Source organism: Macaca nemestrina, chromosome 11 (assembly GCF_043159975.1).
Source record: "Macaca nemestrina isolate mMacNem1 chromosome 11, mMacNem.hap1, whole genome shotgun sequence".
In the NCBI taxonomy this organism is placed as follows: Eukaryota; Metazoa; Chordata; class Mammalia; order Primates; family Cercopithecidae; genus Macaca; species Macaca nemestrina.
This window is the reverse complement of record NC_092135.1, coordinates 70,982,782-71,010,622: the sequence shown is the minus strand read 5'-3', so window position 1 is coordinate 71,010,622 and position 27,841 is coordinate 70,982,782. Positions and strand designations below refer to the sequence as shown.

The 27,841-nt window shown below is 38.2% G+C and overlaps 1 protein-coding gene across 4 annotated transcripts in view; it reads right to left on the bottom strand.

The window, feature by feature from the left end:
- Positions 1-27,841, bottom strand: part of MAP3K20 (mitogen-activated protein kinase kinase kinase 20) — a 193,917-nt gene that overhangs the window by 151,754 nt on the left and 14,322 nt on the right. For 2 of the 4 annotated variants that reach the window (XM_011743951.3, XM_011743954.2), the window contains exon 2: positions 26,368-26,560. In XM_011743951.3, the coding sequence (XP_011742253.2) occupies positions 26,368-26,526 (159 nt within the window). In that variant the 5' untranslated portion in view covers positions 26,527-26,560. Of the gene's footprint in view, positions 1-26,090; positions 26,337-26,367; positions 26,561-26,732; positions 27,088-27,841 lie in introns of those variants that run through there. The other 2 variants (XM_011743952.3, XM_011743953.3) reach the window with 2 other exon arrangements.

The following is a 27,841-nucleotide window of genomic DNA, read 5'->3' as shown; positions in this document are numbered from 1 at the left end:
ACCCCTTGGGGGTAAATCTCCTGCCATATCAGAGATTTAGACACCGTACTCACATCTTTCCATTTGCCATCCCCCTCAAGCATCTATCACCCCTTCCCATCTTCCTAACTTTGATGAATGATAGGCAGGAAAGAATGACATCATGAATTCATCACGAATGAATCACATCATCTGACACAGGGAAGGCCTATATATAACTTAGGAGGAAAAAGGAGAGTGTCTCTGTGCTAAGTGCCAGAAGTGATTAACAAAACTTTCTGTAGCCAAAAATGATTTTTATGCTTGCCTTATTCAGATGTATTTTCTAGATTAGTGCTCCTTTAGAGTATCCTCACATTTGTTCTATTCTATACTGTGTAATCTTGAAAATTTCTAATCAATTCTTTTTGTGCAATTAAAAATAAAATGCAGTATAATTTTATTTATTTATTTATTTTTGAGACGGAGTCTCGCCCTGTCGCCCAGGCTGGAGTGCAGTGGCGCGATCTCCACTCACTGCAAGCTCCGCCTCCTGGGTTCAAGCCATTCTCCTGCCTCAGCCTCCAGTATAGCTGGGACTACATGCGCCCGCCACCTCGCCCAGCTAATTTTTGTATTTTTTTAGTAGAGACGGGGTTTCACCGTGTTAGCCAGGATGGTCTCGATCTCCTGACCTCGTGATCCGCCCGTCTCGGCCTCCCAAAGTGCTGGGATTACAGGCGTGAGCCACCGCGCCCGGCCGCAGTATAATTTTATTAGAAAAATGTAGGCCAGGCGTGGTGGCTCATGCCTGTAAATCCAACAATTTGGGAGGTCAAGGCAGGAAGATCACTTGGGCCCAGGAGTTTGAGACCAGCCTGGGCAACATAAGGAGACTCCATCTCTACAAATAAAAAATAAGTAAAATTAGCCAGGTGTGATGGTGCACATTTGTGGTCCCAGCTATTCAGGATGCTAAGGTAGCAAGATCTCATGAACCCAGAAGGTTGAGGCTGCATTGAGCCGTGACTGTGCCACTGCACTCCAGCCTAGGCAACGGAGTGAGATGGTGTCTCAAAAATAATAATAAATAAATGAGGAAGTTTAAAACTACATATCCCCGCTTCAAAAAAGAAACTTCTGGCATTCTTAAGAGACTCACCTTAAACACTCCTCATTCTTTCAGATTTGCTTCACGGATAAAATTTAAGAATACCAATTCTTGTATTTATTTTATTGATTGCATTGTTAAATGCTAATTAAAATTATATACTACATGACATAAAATCATAAAATAATAGAACTGATCTTTACTATTTTAGAACTGATACCTCCAGATAAGCCTTGCCTTCACCAATGAAGTCCCCATCAATGAAATCCCTACTGCTGCCACTATTCAAGAACAATGATCCAGTTTGCTTCTTTTTCAAGGGAGCTAGGAATCTGGATTTTTTATGTAAAATCATATGATTTTTAAATGCTCAAATGAATTCACAATATTTACTGGGTAAGATAGATTATAGGCAAAGAAGGGAAGTGCAGGCATGCCATTTTGAAGGTTCTAAGCTTCTAGCAATAAGTAGCTGAAGGGAAGTGCAGCTGAAGGTCATCAAGGAGGTAATGGTTGAAAGAAGTCTGCAGTTGGCTTAGAGGTTATTAGGGTGGATAGCAAATTCACTTGATGATGGTCAGAGACAGGATGCAGACGGTAACCAAGGCAGGTGATAAAGACAGGCAAGGTGGGATTGTTTGCCAGATGAAGAAATGAGCCTGCAGCCAAAGCAATTTAAGTAGTCCTGTGGAAAAACAAAGACAGTGATGAGGGGCGGCAGCAAATGAAAAAATGAAACTAACGTTTCTGTGGCTAATGAACTGATTCAGTCAAAGATGACATACTCATTTCGATTTTGAAGTTGTATAAACTCAGCTTTAGGGAGCACAGGGAAATCCTGGCCAAAGGACACAAGATTTTGGTTAGGAGGAGTAAGTTCAAGAGATCTATTGTATGTCATGGTGATACAGTTTGTAACAATATATTGTATACTTGAAAATTGCTAAGAGAGTACATTGTAAGTGTTCTCACCAACAGATCTATCATAAGTATGTCAGATAATGCATATGTTAAATAGCTTGATTTAGTCATTCCAAACATCATGTTGTACGGCATGAATGTATACCATTTTACTTGTCAATTCAAAATATATAATAGGCCAGGCACAGTGGCTCACACCTGTAATTCCAGCTCTTTGGGATGCTGAGATGGGAGGATTGCTTGAGCTCAGGAGTTTGAGACTGGCCTGGGAAACATGGCAAAACCCTTTCCCTACAATTTTTTTTTTTTTTTTAATTAGACTCTCTCTCCTGCTCTGCCCTGGTAAGACATGCTTGCTTCGCCTTCACCTTGTGCCATGACTGCAAGTTTCCTGAAGCCTCCCAGCCATGCTTCCGGTTAAGCCTGCGGAACTGGGCCAAAATTAATACTAATAAAAGGCAAAGCACAGACCAAAGCTAAGAATCCTCACAGAGTCCACTGCACCCCCCACCACCTCCACCAGAGCAGGCGCTGGTATCCACAGCTGAGAGACCTACAGGCAGTTCACATCACAGCACTCTGTGTGTCCTGGAGCCTGGTAGACATGCTGGGTGGCTAGACCCAGAAGAGACACAACAATCACTGCAGTTCGGCTCCCAGGAAGCCACATCCATAGGAAAAGGGGGAGAGTACTAGATCAAGAGAACACCCCATGGGACAAAATAATCTGAACAACAGCCTTCAGCCCAAGACCTTCCCTCTGACAGAGCCTACCCAAGTGACAAGGAACCAGAAACCCAACTCTGGTAATATGACAAAACAAGGCTCTTCAATACCCCCTCAAAAAATCACACTAGTTCACCAGCAATACACCCAAACCAAAAAGAAATCCATTATTTACCTGAAAAAGAATTAAGGACGTTAGTTATTAAGCTAATCAGGGAGGAACCAGAGAAAGGCGATGCCCAATGCAAGGAAATCCAAAATATGATACAAGAAGTGAAGGGATAAATATTTAAGGAAATAGATAACTTAGAGAAAAAAAAATTAAAAATTCAGGAAATTTTGGACACACTTTTAGAAATGTCAAATGCTCTGGAAAGTCTCAGCAATAGAATCAAACAAGTAGAAGATAGAAATTCAGAGCTCGAAGACAAGGTCTTCCAATTAACCCAATCCAACAAAGGCAAAGACAAAAGAATAAGAAAATATGAACAAACCCTCCAAGAAGTCTGGGATTATGTTGAATGACCAAACCTTAGAATAATCGGTGTTCCTGAGGAAAAAGAGAATTCTAAAAGCTTGGAAAACATATTTGGGAGACTAATCGAGGAAAACTTCCTTCACCTTGCTAGAGACCTAGACATCCAAATACAGGAAGCACAAAGAACATATGGGAAACTCACTGCAAGAAGATCTTTGCCTAGGCGCACTGTCATCAGGTTATCCAAAGTTAAGACGAAGGAAAGAATCTTAAGAACTGTGAGACAGAAGCACTACGTAACCTATAAAGGAATACCTATTAGATTAACAGAAGATTTCTCAGGAGAAACCCTACAACCTAGAAGAAGAGACTGGAGCCCCCTATCTTCAGCCTCCTCAAACAAAACAATTGCCAGCCAAGAATTTTGTCTCCAGTGAAGCTAAGCATCATATATGAAGGAAAGATACAATCTTTTTCAGACAAACAAATTCTGAGAGAATTCGCCATTACCAAGCCACTACTACAAGAACTGCTAAAAGGACCTCTAAATCTTGAAACAAATCCTAGAAACACATCAAGACAGAACCTCTTTAAAGCATAAATCACACAGGACCTATAAAACAAAAATACAAATTAAAAAGCAAAAACAAAAAAACCAAAGTATACAGGCAACAAAGGGCATGATGAATGCAATAGTACCTCACACTTCAATACTAACATTGAATGAATGTAAATGGCCTAAATGCTCCACTTAAAAAGATAAAGAACGCAGAATGGCTAAGAACTCACCAACCAACCATCTGCTGTCTTCAGAAGACTCACCTAGCCCATAAGGACTCACAGAAAGTAAAGGTGTGGAAAAAGGCATTTCATGTAAATGGACACCAAAAGCAAGCAGGGGTAGCTATTCTTGTATCAGACAGAACAAACTTTAAAGCAACAGCAGTTAAAAGAGACAAAGAGGGACATTAGATAATGGTAAAAGGCCTTGTCCAACAGGAAAATATCACAATTCTAAACATATATGCACCTAACACTGGAGCACCCAAATTTATAAAGCAAATACTAATAGACCAAAGAAATGAGACAGACAGAAACACAATAATAATGGGGGACTTCAATACTCCACTGACAGCACTAGAGAGGTCATCAAGACAGAAAGTCAACAAAGAAACAATGGATTTACACTATACCTCAGAATAAATGGAATTAACAGATATATACAGAATATTTCATCCAACAGCCCTCCAAAATACACATTCTATTCAACAGTGCATGGAACTTTCTCCAAAATAGACCATATGATAGGTCATAAAACCAACCTCAATAAATTTAAGAAAACTGAAATTATATCAAGCACTCTCTCAGACCACAGCGGAATAAAACTAGAAATCAATTCCAAAGAGGACCTTCAAAACCATGCAAATACATGGAAATTAAATAAGCTGCTCCTGAATGAGCACTGGGTCAAAAATGAAATCAAGATGGAAATTTAAAAGTTTTTCAAACTGAATGACAATAATGACACAACCTACCAAAACCTTTGGGATACAGCAAAGGCAGTGCTAAGAGGAAAGTTCATAGCCCTAAATGCCTACATCAAAAAGACTGAAAGAGCACAAACTGACATTCTAAGGTCACACCTCAAGGAACCAGAGAAGCAAGAACAAACCAAACCCAAACCTAGCAGAAGAAAGGAAATAACCAAGATCAGAGCAGAACTACATGAAATTGAAACAAACAAACAAAAAAATACAAAAGATAAATGAAACAAAAAGCTGGTCCTTTGAAAAGGTAAATAAAATTGATAGACCATTGGCAAGATTAACCAAGCAAAGAAGATAAAAAAATCCAAATAACCCCACTAAGAAACAAAACAGGAGATACTACAACTGACACCACTGAAATACAAAAGATCATTCAAGGCTACTATGAACACCTTTATGCATATAAACTAGAAAGAGATGGATAAATTCCTGGAAAAATACAACCCTCCTAGCTTAAATCAGGAGTAATTAGATACCCTGAACAGACCAATAACTAGCAGAGAGACTGAAATGGTAATTTAAAAATTACCAACAAAAAAACATCCAGGACCAGATGGATTCACAGCAGAATTGTACCAGACATTCAAAGAAGAACTGGTACCAATCCTTTTGACCACTATTCCACAAGACAGAGAAAGAAGGAACCCTCCTTAATTCATTCTATGAAGCCAGCATCACCCTAATACCAAAACCAGGAAAAAATATAACAAAATAAGAAAACTACAGACTGATATCGTTGATGAACACAGATGCTAAACTCCTTAACGAAATAATTGCTAACCAAATCCAACAACATATCAAAAAGATAATCCACCATGATCAAGTGAGTTTCACAACAGGGATGTAGGAATGGTTTAACATACACAAGTCAATAAATGTGATACACCATATAAACAAAATTAAAGAAAAAAGTCACATGGTCATTTCAATAGATGCAGAAAAAGCATTCAACAAAATTCAGCATCCCTTTATGATTAAAACTCTCAGCAAAATCAGCATACAAGGGACATACTTTAATGTAATAAAAGCCATCTATGACAAAACCACAGCCAACATAATACTGAATGGGGAAAAGTTTAAAGCATTCCCTCTGAGAACTGGAACAAGACAAGAATACCCACTCTTGCCACTCCTCTTCAAAATAGTACTGGAAGTCCTAGCCAGATCAATCAGACAAGAGAAAGAAATAAAGGGCATCCAAATCGGTGAAGAGGAAGTCAAACTGTCACTGCTGACTATATGACTGTTTACTATCTTGAAAACTCTAAGGACTCCTCCAGAAAGCTCCTAGAACTGACAAAAGATTCAGCAGAGTTTCCGGATACAAGATTAATATACACAAATCAGTAGCTCTTCTATACACCAACAGCGACCAAGCAGAGAATCAAATCAAGAACTCAACCTCTTTTACAATAGCTGCAAATAGAATAAAATACTTAGGAATATACCTAATGAAGAAGTCAAAAGACCTCTACAAGGAAAACTACAAAACACTGCCAAAAGAAATCATCGATGACACAAACAAATGGAAACACATCTCATGCTCACGGATGGGTAGAATCAGTATTGTGAAAATGACCATAATGCCAAAAGCAATCTACAAATTCAATGCAATCCCCATCAAAATACAACCATTATTCTTCACAGAATTAGAAAAAACAATTCTAAAATTCACATGAAACCAAAAAAGAGCATGCATAGCCAAAGCAAGACTAAGCAGAAAGAATAAATCTGGAGGCATCACACTACCTGATTTCAAACTATACTATAAAGCTATAGTCACCAAAACAGCATGATACTGGTCCAAAAATAGGCACATAGACTAATGGAACAGAATAGAGGACCCAGAAATAAATCTAAATACTTAGAGCCAACTGATCTTCGACAAAGCAAACAAAAACATAAAGTGGGGAAAGGACACCTTTTTCAACAAATGGAGATGGGATAATTGGCTAGCCACATGTAGGAGAATGAAACTGGATCCTCATCTCTCACCTTATACAAAAATCAACTCAAGATGGATTAAGGACTTAAACCTAAGACCTGAAACTATAAAAATTCTAGACAGTAACACTGGAAAAACGCTTCTAGACATTGGCTTAGGCAAGGATTTCGTGACCAAGAATCCAAAAGCAAATGCAATAAAAACAAAGATAAATAGTTGGGACTTAATTAAACTAAAGAACTTTTGTACGGCAAAAGGAACAGTCAGCAGAGTAAACAGACAACCCACAGAATGGGAGAAAATCTTCACAATCTATACATCTGACAAAGGACTAATATCCAGAGTCTACAACAAACTCAAATCAATAAGAAAAAAATAACCCCATCAAAAAGTGGGCTAAGGACATGAATAGACAATTCTCAAAAGAAGATATACAAATGGCCAACAAACATATGATAAAATGCTCAACATCACTAATGACCAGGGAAATGCAAATCAAAACCACCGTGTGATACCGCCTCACTCCTGCAAGAATGGCCATAATCAAAAAATAAAAAAACAGTAGATGTTGGCGTGGATGCAGTGATCAGGGAACACTTCTACACTGCTGATAGGAATGTAAACTAGTACAGCTACTGTGGAAAACAGTGTGGAAACTCCTTAAAGAACTAAAAGTAGAACTACCATTTGATCCATCAATCCCATTACTGGGTATCTACCCAAAGGAAAATAAGTCATTATTTGAAAAAGATACCTACGCATGCATGTTTATAGCAGCATTGGGTCAAAAACAATTGCAAAATCATGGAACCAACCCAAATGCCCATCAATCAATGAGTGGATAAAGAAACTGTGGTGTATATATATGATGGAATACTACACAGCCATAAAAAGGAATGAATTAACAGCATTTGCAGTGACCTGGATGAGAATAGAGACTATTATTCTAAGTGAAGTAACTCAGGAATGGAAAACCAAACATCATATATTCTCACTGATATGTGGGAGCTAAGTTATGAGGATGCAAAGGCATAAGAATGATACAATGGACTTTGGGGACTTGGGGGAAAGAGTGGGAGGGGGCAAGGGATAGAAGACTACAAATACGATGCAGTCTATACTGCTCTGGTGACAGCTGCACCAAAATCTCACAAATCACCACTAAAGAACTTGCTCTTATAACCAAATACCACCTGTACCCCAATAACTTATGGAAAAAATAAAAATAAAAATATAAAAAATAAATTTTTTTTTAAAATTTAGCTGGGTGTGGTGGCATGTGCCTGTAGTCCCAGCTGCTCAGGAAGCTAAGGTGGAAGGAACATCTGAGCCCAGGAGGTTGGGGCTGCAGTGAGCCATGATCGCACCACTGCACTCCAGCCTGGGTGACAAAGCGAGACCCTGTCTCAAAAAAAAAAAAAAAAAAAAAAATATATATATATATATATATTTTTATATGTATAACATGTATTATATATATTTTATCTATTATGTATATATTAAAAGTTGTATTAAAATAACTGTTTCTTTTTAAAGTTAAAAATATAATTTTACTTATTTCCTACTTATTACTAACTTGACTTAATAATATCTTAAAAGGAAGAAGATCATTAAACATTCCTTTGGGGGAGACAAATACATCACGTCCCATCCCCCAACTAGGTTGCCTAATCTACTAGGAAGGATGAGAAAGACATTTACTGCAGTAAATGGGAACCCACACTGAAAGAAGGTTTTCATTTTTAAAAAAATTACAAGCCCTAAAGTATGTTTCTGGAAACATATCATATTAGCATTTTATGACTGTAGACAATTCAGCTATGTGAACTGAAAGAATTGTACAAATGGGCTCAAGAAAAGGAGAAATTTAGGAAAAGTTTTTGTTTGTAGACACAAATAGCGCGCCCTTCTACTTGGCTCCAGTGCCCTTCCACAGAGCAGAGAAGGTCACCATACACTCTCTTTTCTAAACTCTCTGAATGAAAGAGTTAATGGGGAATCTATCTCCCTCTCTCTGCAGACCCTGCTAAGATAAACAGGTGTGAAATACTTCTCTCTTTATACACAGTTCTTAAAAAGGAAAATTTCTTCTTACTCAACTTGACAAATGTCTGTGGGTAGACATTCCAGAGCCTTTATGGGTTTACTAAAACAAACAGAAAAAGAAACCTACCATAATAAAAGGAAAGACATATTTCAAATACCACCCAAGTATTGGTTTCATGTACTGGTGACAAGTACTGGTTTTCACCTACAGAGCAAATACAGTTTTCTCCCCTTTATAATTACCAGATGTGGAGAGAGCTATAAACAAAGGCAAAACCCTAAAGCATTATTGCTTAGTAACCAAAAGTTTTATTTGTATTCTTAAAGAATACTAAAGGAAGGTGCCTAGTGCCCAGATAAATTCAAGTTACATTTAACTTAAAATGTCTGCAGTAATTCTTCAGCTACTAATTACGACCTGTAGAAACTCTGAAGTAGAATTCATGTTTACTTATACCACATATCTGCTGAGCTTCATGATAGCAAATAAATTGGGAGAAAGAAAAACGTAAGTAAGGAGATTAAAATTCTGGGCCATCAATGACATTCTAGGAGAGTTGAAGCAGAAAATATCAAAAGCATATGAGTGTACTTTCAAGGTACTTTGCATGATTGAAAACTCAACAGAGGGGTGAATTGCCAATCTGTACAAAACAGACCAATTATAAAGATGTTTTTACTGTCTCTGTCCCACAAGTAAGATTCCATGCCTTTGGTTAGTTTTGTTGTTTTGTTCTGATTATAAGAATAGAATGTGCTCACTGTTGCTGATTTGCATTGCCATACACAACTCTTAATACATATGCATATACACTTTTCCAATTATTTGCTTACAACAAATTCCTAAAAGTGAGGATGATAGGTCAAAGGTATTTCATTTCAAAACTTGTCAATCTTTCAAACTGTCTTCTGGAAGGCTTATCATTTTAGACTTCCACCAAGAAAGTGTTATGCCCATCATCCCATTCCCTCACCAGCCATAAGTGTTTCAGTCCTTCTCATTTCTACCAATCTTATACATGGAAAAATACCTCCAAATTGTTCTATGATGCAATCACAATGATCCAATATAACAACGATTCCTAAGTGAGAGATTTCAATTTCCAGAGGACAAGAAAGGGGACAGAATGTGTGTAGTTAAAAAGATATTTTTAAAAATCCCAGTTTATAACACAAAATAAAGTAAGTAAATGACAAAACATTGTTGTCTGGTGAGAAAATTTTTTTAAAAAGGATGAGAAACCACCATAGAGAACAAACATTTTAAAAGTTTGGGAAACATTACACTCTAGGATGATGTAAATAGCTAGTTATCTATAAGTCTTAAAAAGCAAGTTATGCTGAAATAGTGCTAACAAGCCACAGGGGAGAGGAGAAATCTCAAATATGTTCTGACTGTCTGCTGCTGAAATCACAGCACTAACTGCCACAGGTACACACACTGAGAGCTGAGTAGCAGCCAGGCAGGGTGCTGGGTATACTTACTCAGATTACCTCATGTGGTCCTCACAATAGCCTTATGAAGTGAACTCTATTATTATCTGCGTTTTATAAAAGAGGAAACGAAGGCTTGGTGCAGTCACTTTCCCATAAATCTAATAAGCAGTGGAGACAGCATCCAAATCTACACCTGTCTCACGCTAAAGCCCAGGCTCTTAAACACGAAGCCACATTGCTTCCTAGGAATTTATGCCTCCATCTGCAGCCCAAGGCAGAAGACGTTATTTAAAACACACATTTTATTTTAAAACATGTAAACAGGCCAGGCATGGTGGCTCACACCTGTAATACCAGCACATTGGGAGCCCAAGGCGGGCATTTCACCTGAGGTCAGTTCGAGACCAACCTGGTCAACATAGGGAAACCCTGTCTCTACAAAAATACAAAAATTAGCCAGGCTTGGTGGTCCTTGCCTGTAGTTGCAGCTACTCAGGAGGCTGAGGTACAAGGATGGTTTGAGCCTGGGAGGCAGAGGCTGCAGTGTACCAAGATCTGTACTCCAGCCTGGGTGACAGAGCCAGACCCTGTCTCAAACAAAAACAAAAACAAAAGCAAACACAAACAAACAAAAAAACCAACCAAACAAACAAAAAACATATACATGAAAACCCATTCTATAGTTTTCATGAATATTTTCACTGCCATCTTTGTCAATAGATTGATTTCCCATTAAGGACATGCTGGCAAGAAGTTTTTACTGGTTTTAGGTTTCCCAGTTTCTCAATAATTATCTTGTCCTCAGACATTTATCTGCACAGAGTCACTGACTAATTCCAGATTACACAAATCGCCCTACCAGAAGTTAAGGTGAGTCTGTGGAAAATCCCTTCTGTCATTAAACAGATTTTCACAGGAAATACGCTCCTCTCCAGGTCCAACTCCTGAGGTCAGAGGAGGCCTAAGGCTACCCTTCCTCCCCTGGCAGCCAGGTCATGACCACCCGCCCTGAATACTCCAGGACTAGGCTCTGAGTGCCCTTATCCCTGTACAGGTCAGCACAGGACAACCGGCTCCTGCTGCCCCCTCACCTCTCATGCCAGTTCCTACAGGACCGCATGTATTCTAGCTGGACCCTCCTCCCATCTCTCCTCAACTCCTGAAACGCTTGCACAAAGCCCCTCTATCCTGAACCTCTTCTCTAAACCTTCCCTTGCCTCCTCTGTCTGGAGCCTGGCCCTCCCCGGCAGCCCTTGCAATAGCTGCTGTTCTGTCTCTTGGCCCTTTCTCTGCAGAGCCTGGTGAGGAGCCCCTCATTAGCACCTCCAGACAGTACTCTTTCCTACCACCTCCCAAGAGTTGAATCTTCTGTCATGAGATTGCATCATTCATGAACCTTCATTGTTGCCATCATGTACAAATCCCTAGTTCACTCCCCTATTTCTAATTCTGGACTCTCTGTTGTTCCACTAGTCTGTCTATACACAAACACCACACTATCTTGACTACTGTAGCTTCATGGTAAGGAATTAAATAAGTTTGTAGTACAAGTTCTCCATCATTACTCTCCGTTTTCATTTTTCATTACTCCAGGTCCTCTTCACTGCCATATGTTTACAATCTGCTTATCAATTTCTACAAAAAAAATTTAAAAACTGGCTGTGTTATGATTTGGGATTATATTGAATCTTCAAATCAATTTTGGGGGAACTGATATCTGAATAAAAATATTCCAACCCATAAATGTAGGATATATTTCCTTTTTAAATGTATTCACTAATTTCTCACAGCAATGTCAATGTCTTATAGTTTTCAGTGTAAAGATCTTACACAGACTTTTGTTAAATTTATCCTTCAGCATTTCATTTTTCTATAAATAGAACTCTGTTTTAAAAATTATAGTACATAACATAAAACTTACCAATTAAACCATTTTAAGCACATAATTCAGGGGCGTTAATCACATTCACAATGTTGTGCAACTCTCATCATTATTTATTACCAGAATGTTTCCATCATCTCAAATAAAAATTCTATACCTATCAAACAATAATTCCCCACTCTCCCTCTCCCTCTCCCAGCCCCTGGTAATCTCTATTCTACTTTTTGTCTCTGAATATTGCCTATTCTAGGTACCTCATATAAGTGGTATTGTACAATATTGGTCCTTTTGTGTTAGGCCTATTTTTACTTAGCATACATTTTCAAGATTCATCAATGTTGTAGCATAGATCAGAACTGTATTCCTTCTTAAGGTTGAATAATAAATATTGTTTATCTGTTCATCTGTTGATGGACATTTAGGTTGCTTCCAAGTATTTCATATTTTTATTGCATTGTAAATGGTATTTAGATGGCAGATTCTAATTGTTCACTGTTTGTATCAAAAAAGAACTCGACCTGCTCACAAACCTGTTCCTCTCTTGATTTCCCTTACCCCATGCACACCCTTCCATCTCCTCAGTGCAAAACCTCTGAGACGTCCTTGATTATTTTCACAGCCCGTGTCCAATCAGTGAGCAAATCTGGTTAACTCGACCCCAAATTCAACCACTTCTCACTGCCTCCACTGCAACCTTCCTGGCCCGAGACACAAGCATCTCTCACTGAGATTACTGCAATAGAGCTATAACTGGTCCCCTGTCTCTGTCCTATGTAGTCTCTTTTCAACAGAGTTTCCAGAGTGGCCATGTGAAAATGTAAATCAAATCATTTCATATCATTACTCAAAAGCATTCAACTGCTCACCATTTCCTTCCAATTTAGGTCGGAAGCTCTTATAATTGCCTGCATGGTCCAAGACCATTTGGCCTCATTGCCTCTCTGGCCTAACCTCCTGTTTCTCCTCCCTCACGCAATCCACTGCAGCTACCATGGCCGCCTTACTATTTCTCCAACACATCACGCATGCTCCCACCTGCCATGGGCCTGTCTCTGGAATGTTTTATCCCACATGCATGGTTCCCTCCCTTAATTCCTTCATGTTTTTACTCAATGTCACCTTCTCAGTGAGGCCTACCCTGACCAACTCATTGAAATTTAAACCCTGGCCCCTCTGGCACTCCGGATCTCCCTGACTCTGCCCTATTTTCCCCTTATATTAATTAAAATAAACTTTTAATTCTGGAATAATTCTAGGTTCACAGAAAGGTTGCAAAGATGGTACAGACAGTTCCTCTCGCCTTGTTTCCCCTCATGTTAACATGCTGCATCACCAGGGTATATTTGTCAAAGCTAAGAAGCCAACACTGATACATGACTATGAACTCAACTCCAGGCTTTAATGACATTTCACTATTTTTTCCACCAACATCCTTTTTTTCTGTTCTAGAATCCAATTCGGGATACCACATTGTGTACAATCATCACATCTCCTTATCTCTCATGGTCTGTGACAGTTTCTCAGCCTTTCCTTGTTTCCCAAAACCTCAAAGACTTGAGGAGCACTGGGGCCAGGTATTTTGTAGACTGTCTATCAGCTTTGGTTTGCCTGATATTTTCCTCATGACTAGACTGGGGTTATGAGTTTAGGGGAAGAAAACCTCCGGGGTAAAATGCTTTTCTCACCATATCATATGTGGGATACACGTTATCAACCTGACTAATCACTAGTGGTGTTAGCCCTCATCACTTGGTTAAGGAGGCGTCTGTCAGGTTAGCCTACTGTAAAGTTACTAAGTATTCCTGTTCTATACTTGAATCTTTGGAAATGAATCACTAAATTCAGCCCCTAGCCCTGGCAGGTATAGGTCTTATATTTTCTTATGTGTTGACATACCATTTATTTTCTTATTCCCCACATTTCAAGGTAAACTCTAAAAAACATGAATCCTTGTATCTTTTATTTACCAATGTAGTTCCAGTATCTAGAGTAGTACCTACCGTGTAATAAATACTCAATATTTGTTGGATGGCTGAATTATAGAAAAGAAAGTTACTTCAGAATCTGTTCAGGTTACAATTTCCTAGGGTCAAGTATGCACCTCCCCACCTAGAAAAATATGTGCTCAGGAAGCAAATCAGGTATGTTTTGTACTTCAAGGTATTATCCACATGTAAAGTTACCTCTTTCAGTGGTATCTGCAGTTTTATTGGGAAACAGCCTTAAAGAATAAAGTTACAAGATAAGATTTGAGGTGTTAGCAGTAGGCTTGAATTTATGTAAAGTGCTTAGAATAGTAGCTGTAAATAACAGGAACTAAAGAAACATTAATTTTCTTCTATTTCCTCACCTTACATTTAGGTGAGAGCAATTTCGGAGATACAGAGGGCCTTCCTGGAACTTCAAAACATGCTTATTTTATCTGCTAATAATCTTAAATCCTTTTTGAAACAAGTCCAGAGTATAACTTTTTAACACTCTATACTCCCAAGTCCATTTAATATTAATTAATTTGATCTCTTCTTAAAATCTGCTCTTGGTCTGGTCAACACTTGAGGTCAGTATATCCAGAATCAGGATTTCCCACAGAGCCTCACTGGTCTGAGAGAGGTGTCCTGGCCTTACTACAATCCCCAGGCTTCTTTGCACAGAAGGTTTTTCCCATGGAAGAATGCAAGCCACACTTAGAGGCCTAGGCTTTACTGTGTAGTTAAAAAGACATCCTGAGGTTTTAGGGAGACAAAGTCCCTCACTTTCACAACTTTAAAGATTTGTTCAGCAGCGGATGCTCACTAAACTTTGCATTATATTTTAAAATACCCACCAAGTGACTGAAATAAAAATGAGTATATATTTCTTTTTCTTTCCTTTTTTTTTCTTTTTTTGAGATGGAGTTTTGCTCTTGCTGTCCAGGCTAGATTGCAACGGTGCGATCTCGGCTCACTGCAACCTCTAATTCCCGGTTTCAAGCGATTCTCCTCCCTCAGCCTCCCGAGTATCTGGGATTACAGGCACCAGCTAATTTTTGTATTTTTAGTAGAGATGGGATTTCAACATGTTGGCCAGGCTGGTCTCGAACTCCTGACCTCAGGTGATCTGCCCGCCTATGAGTATATGTTTCTTAAGGTAGATTCTATGTTTCAATAATGGAAGCAATTCAGTTTCCCACTAAAGGAAGCACTGCTCGGCATGTTTTTAAAATGCCGTGAGATCAGCTGATTTTGTACATTACTTGCTGAATATGATCTCTGGAAAGCAGGGCTGCCATACAGTCTCCTCCCTCTTTAACAAACATTTTCATACTTGCCAGTGCTGCTTCTCTAATGCAACGAATTCTGCCAAGCATTATTTTCCTGAAGAACAGTATCAGGGATCAGAGTAATATTTTCAAGTCATTAAAATCCTGGCAGTCTCATTTCATTTAGGACACCTTAATTTTTCTCAGGTCATGAATCAGTGAACATCTGATATTAGCAGGGCTAAGAAAAAGCATCTTGGATTCCTTTTGGGAAATATGTTCAAAAATAAACCAGATAAGAACCATGGCCAGGAAAATATCCTTTCTAGCTGCTATAGAACGGAACCCTTCATTCAAAGACAAAGTAATTTACTAAGAACTCAAAAAATCAGCCAAACACGGAGAAGAAAAGGCTATAAAGTAGGCTAGGAATGGCAAGCTTTATTCTTTTCTGAAGATTCAGCAGTAGTGAAACCTTTCTGTAAATCTTACAAAGAAGAGAAAGTTGAGATGTGATCACTATGTTTATTATTCTGTTCACTTATATCCTATCCATTATTGATTGCTTATTGTGGACCAGGTACTGTGTAGAGTCCAGAAAGTGCAAAGATCAATAAGGTACAGATGCCATCCTCTAGAAGCTGATACATGGAAGAACATAAGATTCGTTGTATACAGCCCCAGAGGCAGGGACCAGGATCAATGGCTGGAAGTTACATTATAAAGGACTTTCTAAGAAACCGTTCCAAACTAGAGCAGCCTGCATCTCATATGTCATCAATGGCAGTGTTCAAACAGAAACTGGATGTCCTAACCGGGAGTACAAGTCAAGCATCAGTGAAAAAAAATTGATAACATGGCTTCTATTTTTGGGTAATTTCATGTCAGTGACTTCCTGTCTCCACTACAGAACAGAGAAGAAAATTCTAGGTACTTTTAAAATATTCAAGTGAGATAATTCTATTTTTGAAGACTAAGAGCCAGTCATACCAATTCTGAAACTATCTGAAATACTTACGGGCTGCTTTTTCTCTCCTCCAATTTTTCAATTTCTCAATTCTCTATATTAGGCTTTGAGTTTCTCAGGAATTGAATTCATGCTGTATACTATTTTTCTTCTAACAGCAAGAGCCGAGCTTTGTATAACATCAGCTACTCAGGCTATAACATTTTTACTGAAATACATTAATTGGTTTTACTTCAGCATAACATTTTGAGCATGGCTATAGAACAAATATTAACTAACTGAAATGTTTATTGCTCAATATGCTGAGATCAATAAGACTTTAATGAAAAGGTGAAATAACAGTTGCAATGTTTCTCATAAGGCAAACCGAAAATAACCTCCACATACAGGTAAATACGTAATCTAACAAAGCTTTGAAAGGATTTTTTAAATTTTAAAAGACTAAGAAGCAAAAATGAGAAGGATTAGGGGCTTTGGCTTGCAAATAAAACATTTTTATAGTCATACTAATCATCTAAAAAAAATCAGTTGTGTTTTCTTAGTGTAACTACATTTCACATAACATGGTAAGAACATTAGTTATAATTCAGGTAATTTTCTAAACTCCTCTTGGTCCCAGGAGAAGCCTTTCTGGTGGCTCTTCCTCACTGACCTCTCTCCTAAGGTTTGAGTTATCTTCAGACATATCAGTAAAACATGTTACTCATTTAATACATTTATTTGCTCAACATGTGTCCAATTTCCTCTACTGCCTTTATAGCAGTTCACCTTGGAGTGTCTCAGATTACAAGCTCCCAGTAACAGAAATGTCTGGTAGAAAAGAGCAGAGTGATGGATGGCTGTTCAATATACACTTCTGGATGATGACTATGTTAATTATCAAATAAAACGATCCATTATTTTAAATTGCTTACTCTCTAATTCAAAATGATGATTTATATACATAGCACAATGTTAAAGCACTGCACAGTGACATGTTTAAAATTCCTTAAGCAGAAATGGCATGCCTGTCTAAAAGGCACAAAAGCAAGGGCATTTATAAAAACCAGACATCAGGAACCCTAGAGCAAGGGCAATACCTAAGAGTTTGTTACTATGTAGGTGAATGCAAGTATGTTACTGTACTCACAGTGACACGGTAAAGACACACCAGTTCTACCCTCTTCACAGCTCAAAGCAGAGTAAATGAAAATGTAGGTATGTCAATATGAGATACCTTTCCTAGATGAACAAGAATGAGAGGGATGTCCACTGCGACACAATACCAGGTAACAAGGAACAAATACTTCAATGTTCACTAGAAGCAAAGCACAATGGCAGGTGTTGTGTGGCTGGCAAGGAAGACCCACGTGAACAATGCTGTTTATATTAGGCAGGCTGCTTAATTTCCCTGAGCCTTAGTTTCCATCGAATGCAGATTATAATCGTATAAAGTGACTGTGAAGAAGAAGAGGGCAATGGTATAAAGCCCTTCACCAAATTCAGGCTCACAGCGGTAGCCGTACGTGGTAGAGTGATCATGACCTGTTTGGTGACAGCGTCAGCTACAAAGACAGTCCTGCCCTCAGAGAGCTCACTACAGGACATCAAACACACCACACATGTACTTGCTCGTGGTATTCACACTGAGCCTTGCCAGATTGTCTTTGCTGCTAACTGTATTTGTGGCATCTGATCCCTTCTCAGCATGAGGCCTAGATATCAACTAATTAACATTTTCACAAAAGATGACATCTAGCTGCTGTTCTGACTGTGGGGTACAGTTGTGAAGATGCAAGTGATAGTTAACAGTTATCCAAGTCTTCCTATGAGTCAAGCACTCTTCTACATACATTTCACATGCACGATCTCACTCAGTCCTCTCAATAAGTCTATGATGTGGGTACTATTATTAGCCCTGCTTTTCAGATGAGAAGACATAGCATGTTCACACGAAAAATTCAGTGACAATTTCTCACTGGAATGCAGAGTCACAGGCAGTTTTAACCATCGGTCAAATTAGTACTATGGGTATTACGTGGTATAAATTCAGAAGAGAAAAAGAAAATATGCTTGTATGACTGAGAATGCTTCATAGAGAAGGAAATAATTATAGCTGAAGAATGGGTAGGATCTGCCCAGACAGGGAAGACAAAGGTATTACAAGTGAAGGAAAGAATGTGAACAAGGCTATAGAAATTTAAAAAGTAATACAGAAGAACAGTTGGACAGGAGTGGAGAGATCGTGTCGGAAAATTTAAAAAGACAAAATGAAACAGCTGAGTGAGAGGGCTTGCACCTGTAATCTCAGCCACTTGGGAGACTGAGCTGGGAAGATGGCTTGAGCCCAGGAGTTCGAGGCTAGAGTGAGCTCACTATACTCCAGCCTGGGGGACAGAGGGAGACCCTGTCTCAAAAAAAACAAAAAACACAAAAAACAAAAACAAACAAACAAAAAACAACAGAAGGAAGGAAGGAGGGAGGGAGGGAAGGAAAAAAAGGCTGGAAAGTCAGATTAGTACCAGTGTGAGAAGGGGTTGGAATCTGACAGTATTTGCCTGAGGTTTCATGTACATTTGCCATTCCTAAGTCAGCCTTTGGTTCATTATGTGCATAGGTGGTCATCTACATGGGTGAAGTTAAGAGCCTAAAGGCCTCTAAGAGCGAAAACCTCTCCGCCACTTTTTGACAAGGTACCCAAAATTCCAAACTGAAGTTATACTGTCTATATTTAGCATATGATTGACTAGGTACAATATAAGTAGTGGTTCTCAAACTCTAGTGGACATCAGAAACAACTAGAAAGCTGGTTAAAACACAGATTGCTGGGCGCTACCTCCCAGTTTCTGACTCATTTGGCATGGGGTGAGGCCCAAGAATTTGTATTTCTAACAATTTCCCAGGTGATGCTTAATGCTGCTGGTCCAGGGACCACACTTGGAGAACCACTGACCTAAAAGGATAAAATCCAGAATGAGTAAATTCTAACTGTGGAGAGAAAAATTTTATATGAGATTATTTATTTTAATAACTCACAAAGGAACTCCTGAGTGAAGGGGAAGAGACTAGGCATGTGGAGATGCTATAACAAATATTCTTCAGCCATAAATGGGTACATTTGAAAGTACAGGTTGAGTATCTCTTTCCCAAAATGCCTGGGACCAGAAGTAATTGGATTTTATCAGATTTTGGAATATTTGCATATATACAATGAAGTATCTTGGGGATGGGACCCAAGGCTAAACATGAAATCATTTATGTTTCATCTATGTCTTATACCTGGAGGTAATTTCATACAATACTTTAAATAATGCTAGGCATGAAACAAAGTTTTGACTGTGACCTGTCACGTGAGGTCAGGTGTGAAATTTTCCACTTGTGTGTCACATCTACTCTCAAAAAGTTTGAGATTTTGGAGCCTTTTGAATTTCAGATTTTCAGATTAGGGATGCTCAACTTGTACCAACTTAAAACATTAGCTCTGGTATAGTTAAGAAAGCTCTCTCCATGCTTAAAAATACCAGTGGCCACTCTTGAGCACCCACTTTGGACAAGTTATTACAGAAACTATGCCAGAACTCAATAGCAGTTGTCAAATATCTAAGATACTTAATTTTTATTTGCATTGGTCCCATCAATACACTTAAATATTGAGAGGATTTACAAGGAAAGTAAATGTGGCATTATTCTTGTTATTGTGTTTGGGGCAGGGGGAAATATTTAAAATAGCACTTGCAATTAAAACAAATGTAAAGAATTTATTAATAAAAAGCAATAGAACTGCATAGAAAAGAAGCATCTCCTTCCCATGAGCTAATAAAGTGATAACATTTAGCCTTCCATAAATCACTAAACAATCCCACATTAACTGAGTATAATAAAAGCTTTTTATTTTTTGCTCTTGGTTCTCTGTCAATTTCAACATTACATTTCCTATTTCAAACAGATATTTTTCCCTTTATATAAAAATTATTGACAGTTCCTGTTATTATAACCAGTTTGACACACTGATCTTCTCTCCTTATCTATAAATATTTATAATGTGGAATACATTTGAAACTTGAATTTATCTGGCTTCCAACATTTCTAAAGCAGTGAAATTTGGTAGGATGCTTTTACTTTTAAAATAAGGGTAATGGTGTCTTACAAAAGCCAAGACAGATGAAGAAAAGGCCTTGTATATTACCTCTTAAGGATTCTATTTCCTTTTGATTCTTTTGAGAAAATAAAAAGGAATTGTGTTTCTTTCGTATCTCATACTTAAATGTGGTTTCCTAATATCAATTGAATATCAACAGATTGCAAGTTAACATAAAGGCTGTCAGGTTCCCATCTTTTCCAGACAGAAAAAAAATACTATGTACAGACATATCTTGTTCAATGTATTATCAAATATACCACAAGAGCACAATTAAGTTGCTGTGACTAATTATGTTTTTTTGTTTTTGTTTTGTTTTTGAGACGGAGTCTCACTCTGTCACCCAGGCTGGAGTGCACTGGCGCCATCTCAGCTCACTACAACCTCCGCTTCCTGGGTTTAAGCAATTCTCCTGCCTCAGCCTCCTGAGTAGCTGGGACTACAGGCGCCCACCACCAGGCCTGGCTAATTTTTGTATTTTCAGTAGAGACGGGGTTTCGATCTCTTGACCTCGTGATCCACCCGCCTCGGCCTCCCAAATTGTTGGGATTACAGGCATGAGCCACTGCGCCAGGCCAATTAATTGTTTTCAAAAGTTAACATTCAAGCTGATGAACTCTGTCATGTTGGAGTGTTCTCCTCTGGGCAGTAGATGTAAATAGGACATTGCGGTCACAATGTCTTTCAGTGCCACTTCTACTCGTCCCTCAAATTTCTGCCTAAGCAGTTCAATTTGATCCCAGCTCATCTGGAATTCATCAAAAAGATACAACAGTGGCTTCCTTTCTTACCTTTGGTGTATATGCTTAAGATCATATGATTTTCTCCTATTGCAAACACTTTTAAAAACAGAAATAAATAGTACACTGTAAGTAAATCTGCAAATAATGTAAACAAGCTAAACTGAGGTCTTGCACTGCTATGGAAAAGCAATATGAAAGTAAACATTAAACACTTTACAGCTGCATATTGAGAGTGGAAAATTAGTGCTGTGTGATATGCTAAAGAGGTTTACAAAACTCAATTCACTAGATTGGCCAGGCGTGGTGGCTCACGCCTGTAATCCCAGCACTTTGGGAGGCCGAGGTGGGCGGATCACAAGGTCAGGAGATCGAGACCATCCTGGCTAACACGGTGAAATCCTGTTTCTACTAAAACTACAAAAAATTACCGAGGCATGGTAGCAAGTGCCTGTAGTCCCAGCTACTCGGGAGGCTGAGGCAGGAGAATCGCTTGAACCCGGGAGGCAAAGGCTGCAGTGAGCAGAGATCGTACCACTGTACTCCAGCCTGGGCAACAGAGCAAGACCCCATGTCAAAAAAAAAAAAAAAAAGAGAGAGAAAGTGATATAGATTGAAAGTGATATAGATTGTCACAGTTATATGTCTTTAAATTGAATTTTTCTGATTATAAAAGTAAATAAGTGGGTCATGTGGTATTTACATTTCTCAAAACTTGAGGTAAATTCTACCCCAGAAGAAAACAAAACTGCAAACACATACTGAACTCTAGTAAAAATATACACAATGAAGTGTTTAAGAAGGAGCATATTGATGCCTGCAACTTATTTGAAATATATCAAAAATGAATTAATAAATGGAAGGTTAGACAGCTGCATACACATCTTATAAAGCAAGTATTTATATTAATGATAGGCACTAGATGGTAGGTATGCAAATATTTACAAAACTTTTTCACCTTTATGTTTGAAATTTTTCACGATAAAATGCTGCGGGGAAAAGAAATGTAAAATCATCATAGGAAAATATGAAAAACAAAGTACAGTATAGGAAAAATAAAAGCACTATACAGACATAAAACCTACACCTGGGATCATATTGTATATAATGTTTTGTAACTTCCTTTCACCACTTAGCACTATACAATGAGCATTTTCCTTGCTTTCTAAATGTTCTTCCAAATGGAAGAGAAATCAATTACATGCTGCAACATAGTTTGTAACTTCCAATTCTTCCTTGTTATACATCTGAGAAGAATCCTATAATTATATCCATCTTTCTGCACATCTCTGATTATTTCCTTAGGATAAAGTCCCAGAGTAAGATTCCTGGCCCAAAGAAGTAAACATTTTAAGATTCTTGATACATTTTGCTAAACTCTTCTCCAGAAAGGTTTACCAATTTACATTCCTAATAGCAGTGTATCACAGATGCTAGCTAACCAGACTCATGAGTTTACATTTCAAATTAAATGCTTTCATAAATAAAATTTCTCTATAATTTCTGCCAAAAAGACAATGTTCTTTTTAAAAAAGTCTAAAGTAAACAATCCTAGTACCCAAATCTTGGCTCCTAAATAATATACTCCAAAATCAGGTCTATTGACTCAGGGCTTCTTGAAAACATGGCTGACTCCAGGAATGAGACAGGAAGTAAATGAGCCTAGTACATCTTTTTGTGCCTGAAGTAAGAAAATCATCAAAAAATGTTGGTGACATGTCAAAAGGACACAAGAGTCAGCTGGAAAGAGCTCTTATTTGCGAAATTTGGGATAAGTTAAGCATGAAAATGAATAACACTAATGGATTATAACATTCTGAATTCCAAAAAGTCTTTAAGTATACAATCAAACAATAACTACACAAATGGATGGATGAATAAAGGATGAAAGGAAAAAAGAAGGGCAAACTCACTTATGCTAGAACTTTTTACTTTCTGCACAGTAAACCATCATAATACTATTTGATCCAAACAAGAATCATCAATGGATGCTAAAATCATTAGTAAATGTTTGCTGAGGAAAGATGTTTACTTAGCTTCAAAGTATCTACCAATAGCTTAATTATTAATTACAAAGGAAAAATAGGTATTTTCTTTTACTGTGGAGAAATTGGGTAAACTCCTCTTAACTAAGGATTCAAAACTAACATCACCAATAATGAGACTAACCAACATCACAAGACACCCATTAAGACACACCAAGGACACATGACCTATGTAGTTTTCCTCCCAAAACGACATAAACTCTGACTAGGCTGGGGGCTGGAGGAGGAAATCACCCCCCCAAATGAGAGACATTCTACAAACAATTGTCCTATACTCTTCCAAAATGTCTACATCTTAAAAGACAGAGAAAGGCAGAGAAACGGTTCTGGATTAAGCCAGGCTAAACAGACATGTTGATGACATGCAATATATGATCCTGGATTGGATCCTGGGTTGGAAAAATTGCCATCAAAAGCTCACATTGCAAAAGTTGGCAAAATGTGAATATAGACTGTATAACAAATAACATTACTGTTATCATTGTTAAATTTTTTGAATTTGTTAATTGTACTGTGGTTGTGTTTTGGGAGATGCTGAAGTATTTAGGGATAAAGGTACATGGCATCTATAATGTACTCTCATGGTTCAGCAAAAATCATACTATATATGAATACATGTAAATCAATAATAAATAGAGAAAAAGCAAATGTAAAACATTACTAAATGGTGAGTCTAGGGGAAGAATATAATGTACTAGAGTTCATGGTAGTATTCTTTTAATTGTTCTCTAGGTTTAAAAATTTTTTTAAAAAACGTTTTAAAGAGCGACAGAGATTTTAAATAAATACAGTCTTTCTTTTTTGTTTTTAAATAAAGTAATATTATAACCACTAAAACAGAGAAAAGTAGTACATACTCATCACACTAGAGGTCTGCAAATAAAGTGAAAGTAAACAGTCTTCCTTTCTCCACTCACATAAACAAAGTTAGAGTTTGGTATATATTTTCTCCACATTTTGCTAAGTTTATAGAACATATATTTAGTCTAATATTAAGTAATTCTTAAAGAGTCACATGAAATGAGCAGCAAACATTTTATTAAGTGTTCCATTGTCTCTAAAACTCATTGGCAAAAAACAACCAAGTGACGTGGAACTGGATCTATAAATTTGGAAAAAATCCAGGGCTTATTACCTTTATCTTATCACTTAGAAAACACCTAGCCAGAAGCCAACACACATTTCATAAAGTATAAAATTATTTACATAAGAAATGTATATTTCCTTGTTAGTAACTGTCAACTCCTCGCCATAACTTTTTACGTCTTAAACTCATGTTGTTTTAGTACAAATGGGGATCCTTTGCCATAATTTACTGTGTCTCTTTATCACTCATAATCACTGACTAAGCCCCAAAGCAAAAGTGGAGGTTTTGTTTTTCCTACTTAAAGGTGTATGAGTTATGCTCTTACAGTTTACTGGAATCAACTGAATTTCTGAATTATCTACATTCATGTTAAATACCTGCACAAAAGCAGGATTTGGCAGTTTCCAATTCCTGCTTTCACTCCTGTACTTTCCTATGTCATTTTCCTGGCTCTCCCAAGAATAGAAGAAGAGGTATTATGTAGGTATACTTGGGTAGGGGGGAGTGGAGTAAATGGGTTACAATTAATATTTTCCTATCAAAATCTGTTTCATGTCTCATAAAATCTTTCTCACACCGAACAATCATATAAGAACATGTTCCTTTCACTAAAGTTGTATAATCTAAAGCTTAAAATATTAGCATATGTATAAATAACTGACTATAAATGGATGGAGCAGGTTTAGTTTTCTCTTCATACCTGGTCAATTAGAGGTTTCAAAGTTAGAAACTAAAGAATAGGGTTCTAGCCTCCTGGATTTCATTTGCCCCTCCTGGGGCAGCTTAATACATTTCACGATCTATAAAACGCAATCTATAAAGCTCTATTTCCCAATCTATAAAACGGGGACAATAATGCTTCCTATAAAGGACTTAATGAATTGATCAGCTAAAAGGGCTAGATTCAGTGAAAGGTAAGACATGGATTTCGTACTTGGCTACTATAAAAAATTTTTGCTGATTGAGAAATGGGGGCAAGGGAAAGTGACTTTCTTATATCCAGTACCCTTCTGTTTTGTGTACGGATGGGCTTTAAAAGCTCTCATTTCTTAATACCTTCCAAAAACCTATAGATACACCAAGGTAGAGATATCTCAGTCCTTCTAACCTGACTTCAACAATTGGAAACACAGCTGGTGATCACACAATTACATAGCACTGCTGGGAGGAAACCCACAAAGTGCTACCATTTGGGTTTCCTTCTCTAATCAATTGCTATGGTTCACTGGCAGCAATTAACGAAAAAAATGAAATCATTCAGGGAGATTAAAGGATATTTATGGGAAAGTTCACTTTAAAAAGATATTGAACAATAATTAGCCAAAACAGGACATAAATAGAAATGACCAAAACCAGCTCCAGAGGGTCGCTACTGAAGTTATCAATGCTGCTGAGTCCCTGCAGGTCAGCTCTGCAATTAGTTTTATTCTCATGGTACCAAACTGAATGTGACAACCATGTTATATCTCATTCCTGATAAGGATGAAAGTTCTAAGAGCTCTGAGCTCATCTAGGACCAGCATAAATCCCAGGCTCCGAAAGCCAAGACCCTTTTCTGATTTTACTAGCAGGGCAGCTCTCTGTCTGGCACCTATTACTTCTATATAATACAAAGCCCATCACTGTTAGCCTTAAGTAGAGGTGAAATCCAAGAAACAGGTACTGCATATTTCAGTTAAAAAAAAATATGCCTTTTATCTTTTAAAAGACAATTGCTGATGACCAGAAGTTCAAGCAGAGAAAATGGAAAGGGTATAAAAACTTTACACATTACTCTTTACCGACCCCTCTTGGCTGCCCTAGGGAAGAGAAACGTTTGAACCCTGGGAAGGTCTGAAATCTCACCTCTTCCTCCAGGAGAGCTCAGAGAACATTCGGTCTTTCACGCCCTGGAAAGAAATCCTCTTACTTCAGCTGACCCCTAGTAGAACTCAACCCTAAAGCACACGCTGCAATAATTTCTATTTATGGGGCTCCCAGAATGGAAATTGGGAACGGCCTCATGGATCAGCCCCAAAGGCGTTGCAAGATCCGTTGCAACCCTGTGACCCTCTAACTCGAGGTTGAAAAAGTTTACATAAGTGGTATCGTGACTGTTTCTGTCAGCTGGAAAAGACCTTACCTCTTTCTCTATTTTGAGGAGCTTCTTTACAGCCACCTCCTTGTCCTGTGATATCCATTTGGCTCGATAAACACTCCCGAAACTTCCTCCACCGCAGTTTTCAAAAAACTGCAAGTCATCAAATTTAATTTGCACAAAGGAGGCACCGAGAGACGACATCTCATAATGACAAAGTATTATACTTCCACAAAATCTGCAGAAAGAGAGAAAAAGAAAAGCTGAATTACAAATATATTAGGCTAAATCCTCTGAATCCTACTTTAGATAATATATCACGAATGAGTCCTGTGAAACTTCCAGAAAGTCATGGTGACTTAAGAAGAAGAAAAGCAAGATTATAAACAAATCGAAATGAAAACACTCACCCTGGCAGCCCACGCAAAATTCAACAACAACCTGCCCAGACTTTGAAACCCAGCTGTCCACGGAGAAATGGCTCAGATTTCCCCGACAAAACCTGCAGCAGCACTACCCATCCCGAGGAGCTCTGCCGAAAGGCTACTGTGTCACCAGGTCTCCTATCAGGAAGCCCTGACAGGCGGGAAGCACGCTTTCCACAGCAAGCTTGCATAGCTCCCCTGGCATCTAAGGCATGCCACCTCTCCACGCTGCGCTCACTTCACACAAAATATACACAGCCTAAGCCGCTGAGCATCCTGGTACACGGACAGCCAAAGGGTTGCAAACCGAACACACAATCAATGTTTAGACTCCAAAAACAAACTTTCAACTTAGGGATAACAGAAAAGCTGGTCAAGTGTTTGCCAGAAGTGGCTCCCTGGACTGTATATTGTAACAAAACTTAAAGAGTAGAAAAATTTGCCCTTGATTACAATATATTAAGTCATCCAAAGAATACTGCCAAGGACGTTAAAAAATATTATGCTTGTTTCCAGAGAAACGTATTACCCCTCCCAGAGATTATTCTAGTGATCTTTCCTACGGTCTAAAGAGTTTTACTATTCTCCAGGTAAGTGGCCATTCTTAACACCCTATGCCAAACCATAGATTAATGAGACTTACAAACACAAAAACTGAACTAAAATTGGGCTAAAATTTTGAACCTACATAAAAACTTTAAAAATGGTGGATAAAAAAGTTGGTGCACGTATTCTTGCAAAAAGCATACACCAGAACCTTATGAGGGAGCAAAAAGACAAATCTATATTTCTAGGACATTCTACAAAACATCTGGTCTAGGCTCCTCATAATTGTGAATGTCATGAAAGGTTTTTTTGTTTTCTGTTTTGTTTTGTTTTGCAGAGAAACTTCTAGCATAAGGAAAACTTAAAGAAACACAATGACTAGGCTGGGTGTGGTGGCTCACATCTGTAATCCCAGTACTTTGGGAGGCCAAGGCAGGTGGATCAGTTGAGGTCAGGAGTTCGAGACCAGCCTGGCCAACATGGCAAATCCCTGTCTCTTAGCCGGGTGTGGTGGCAGGCACCTGTAATTCCAGCTACTTGGGAGGCTG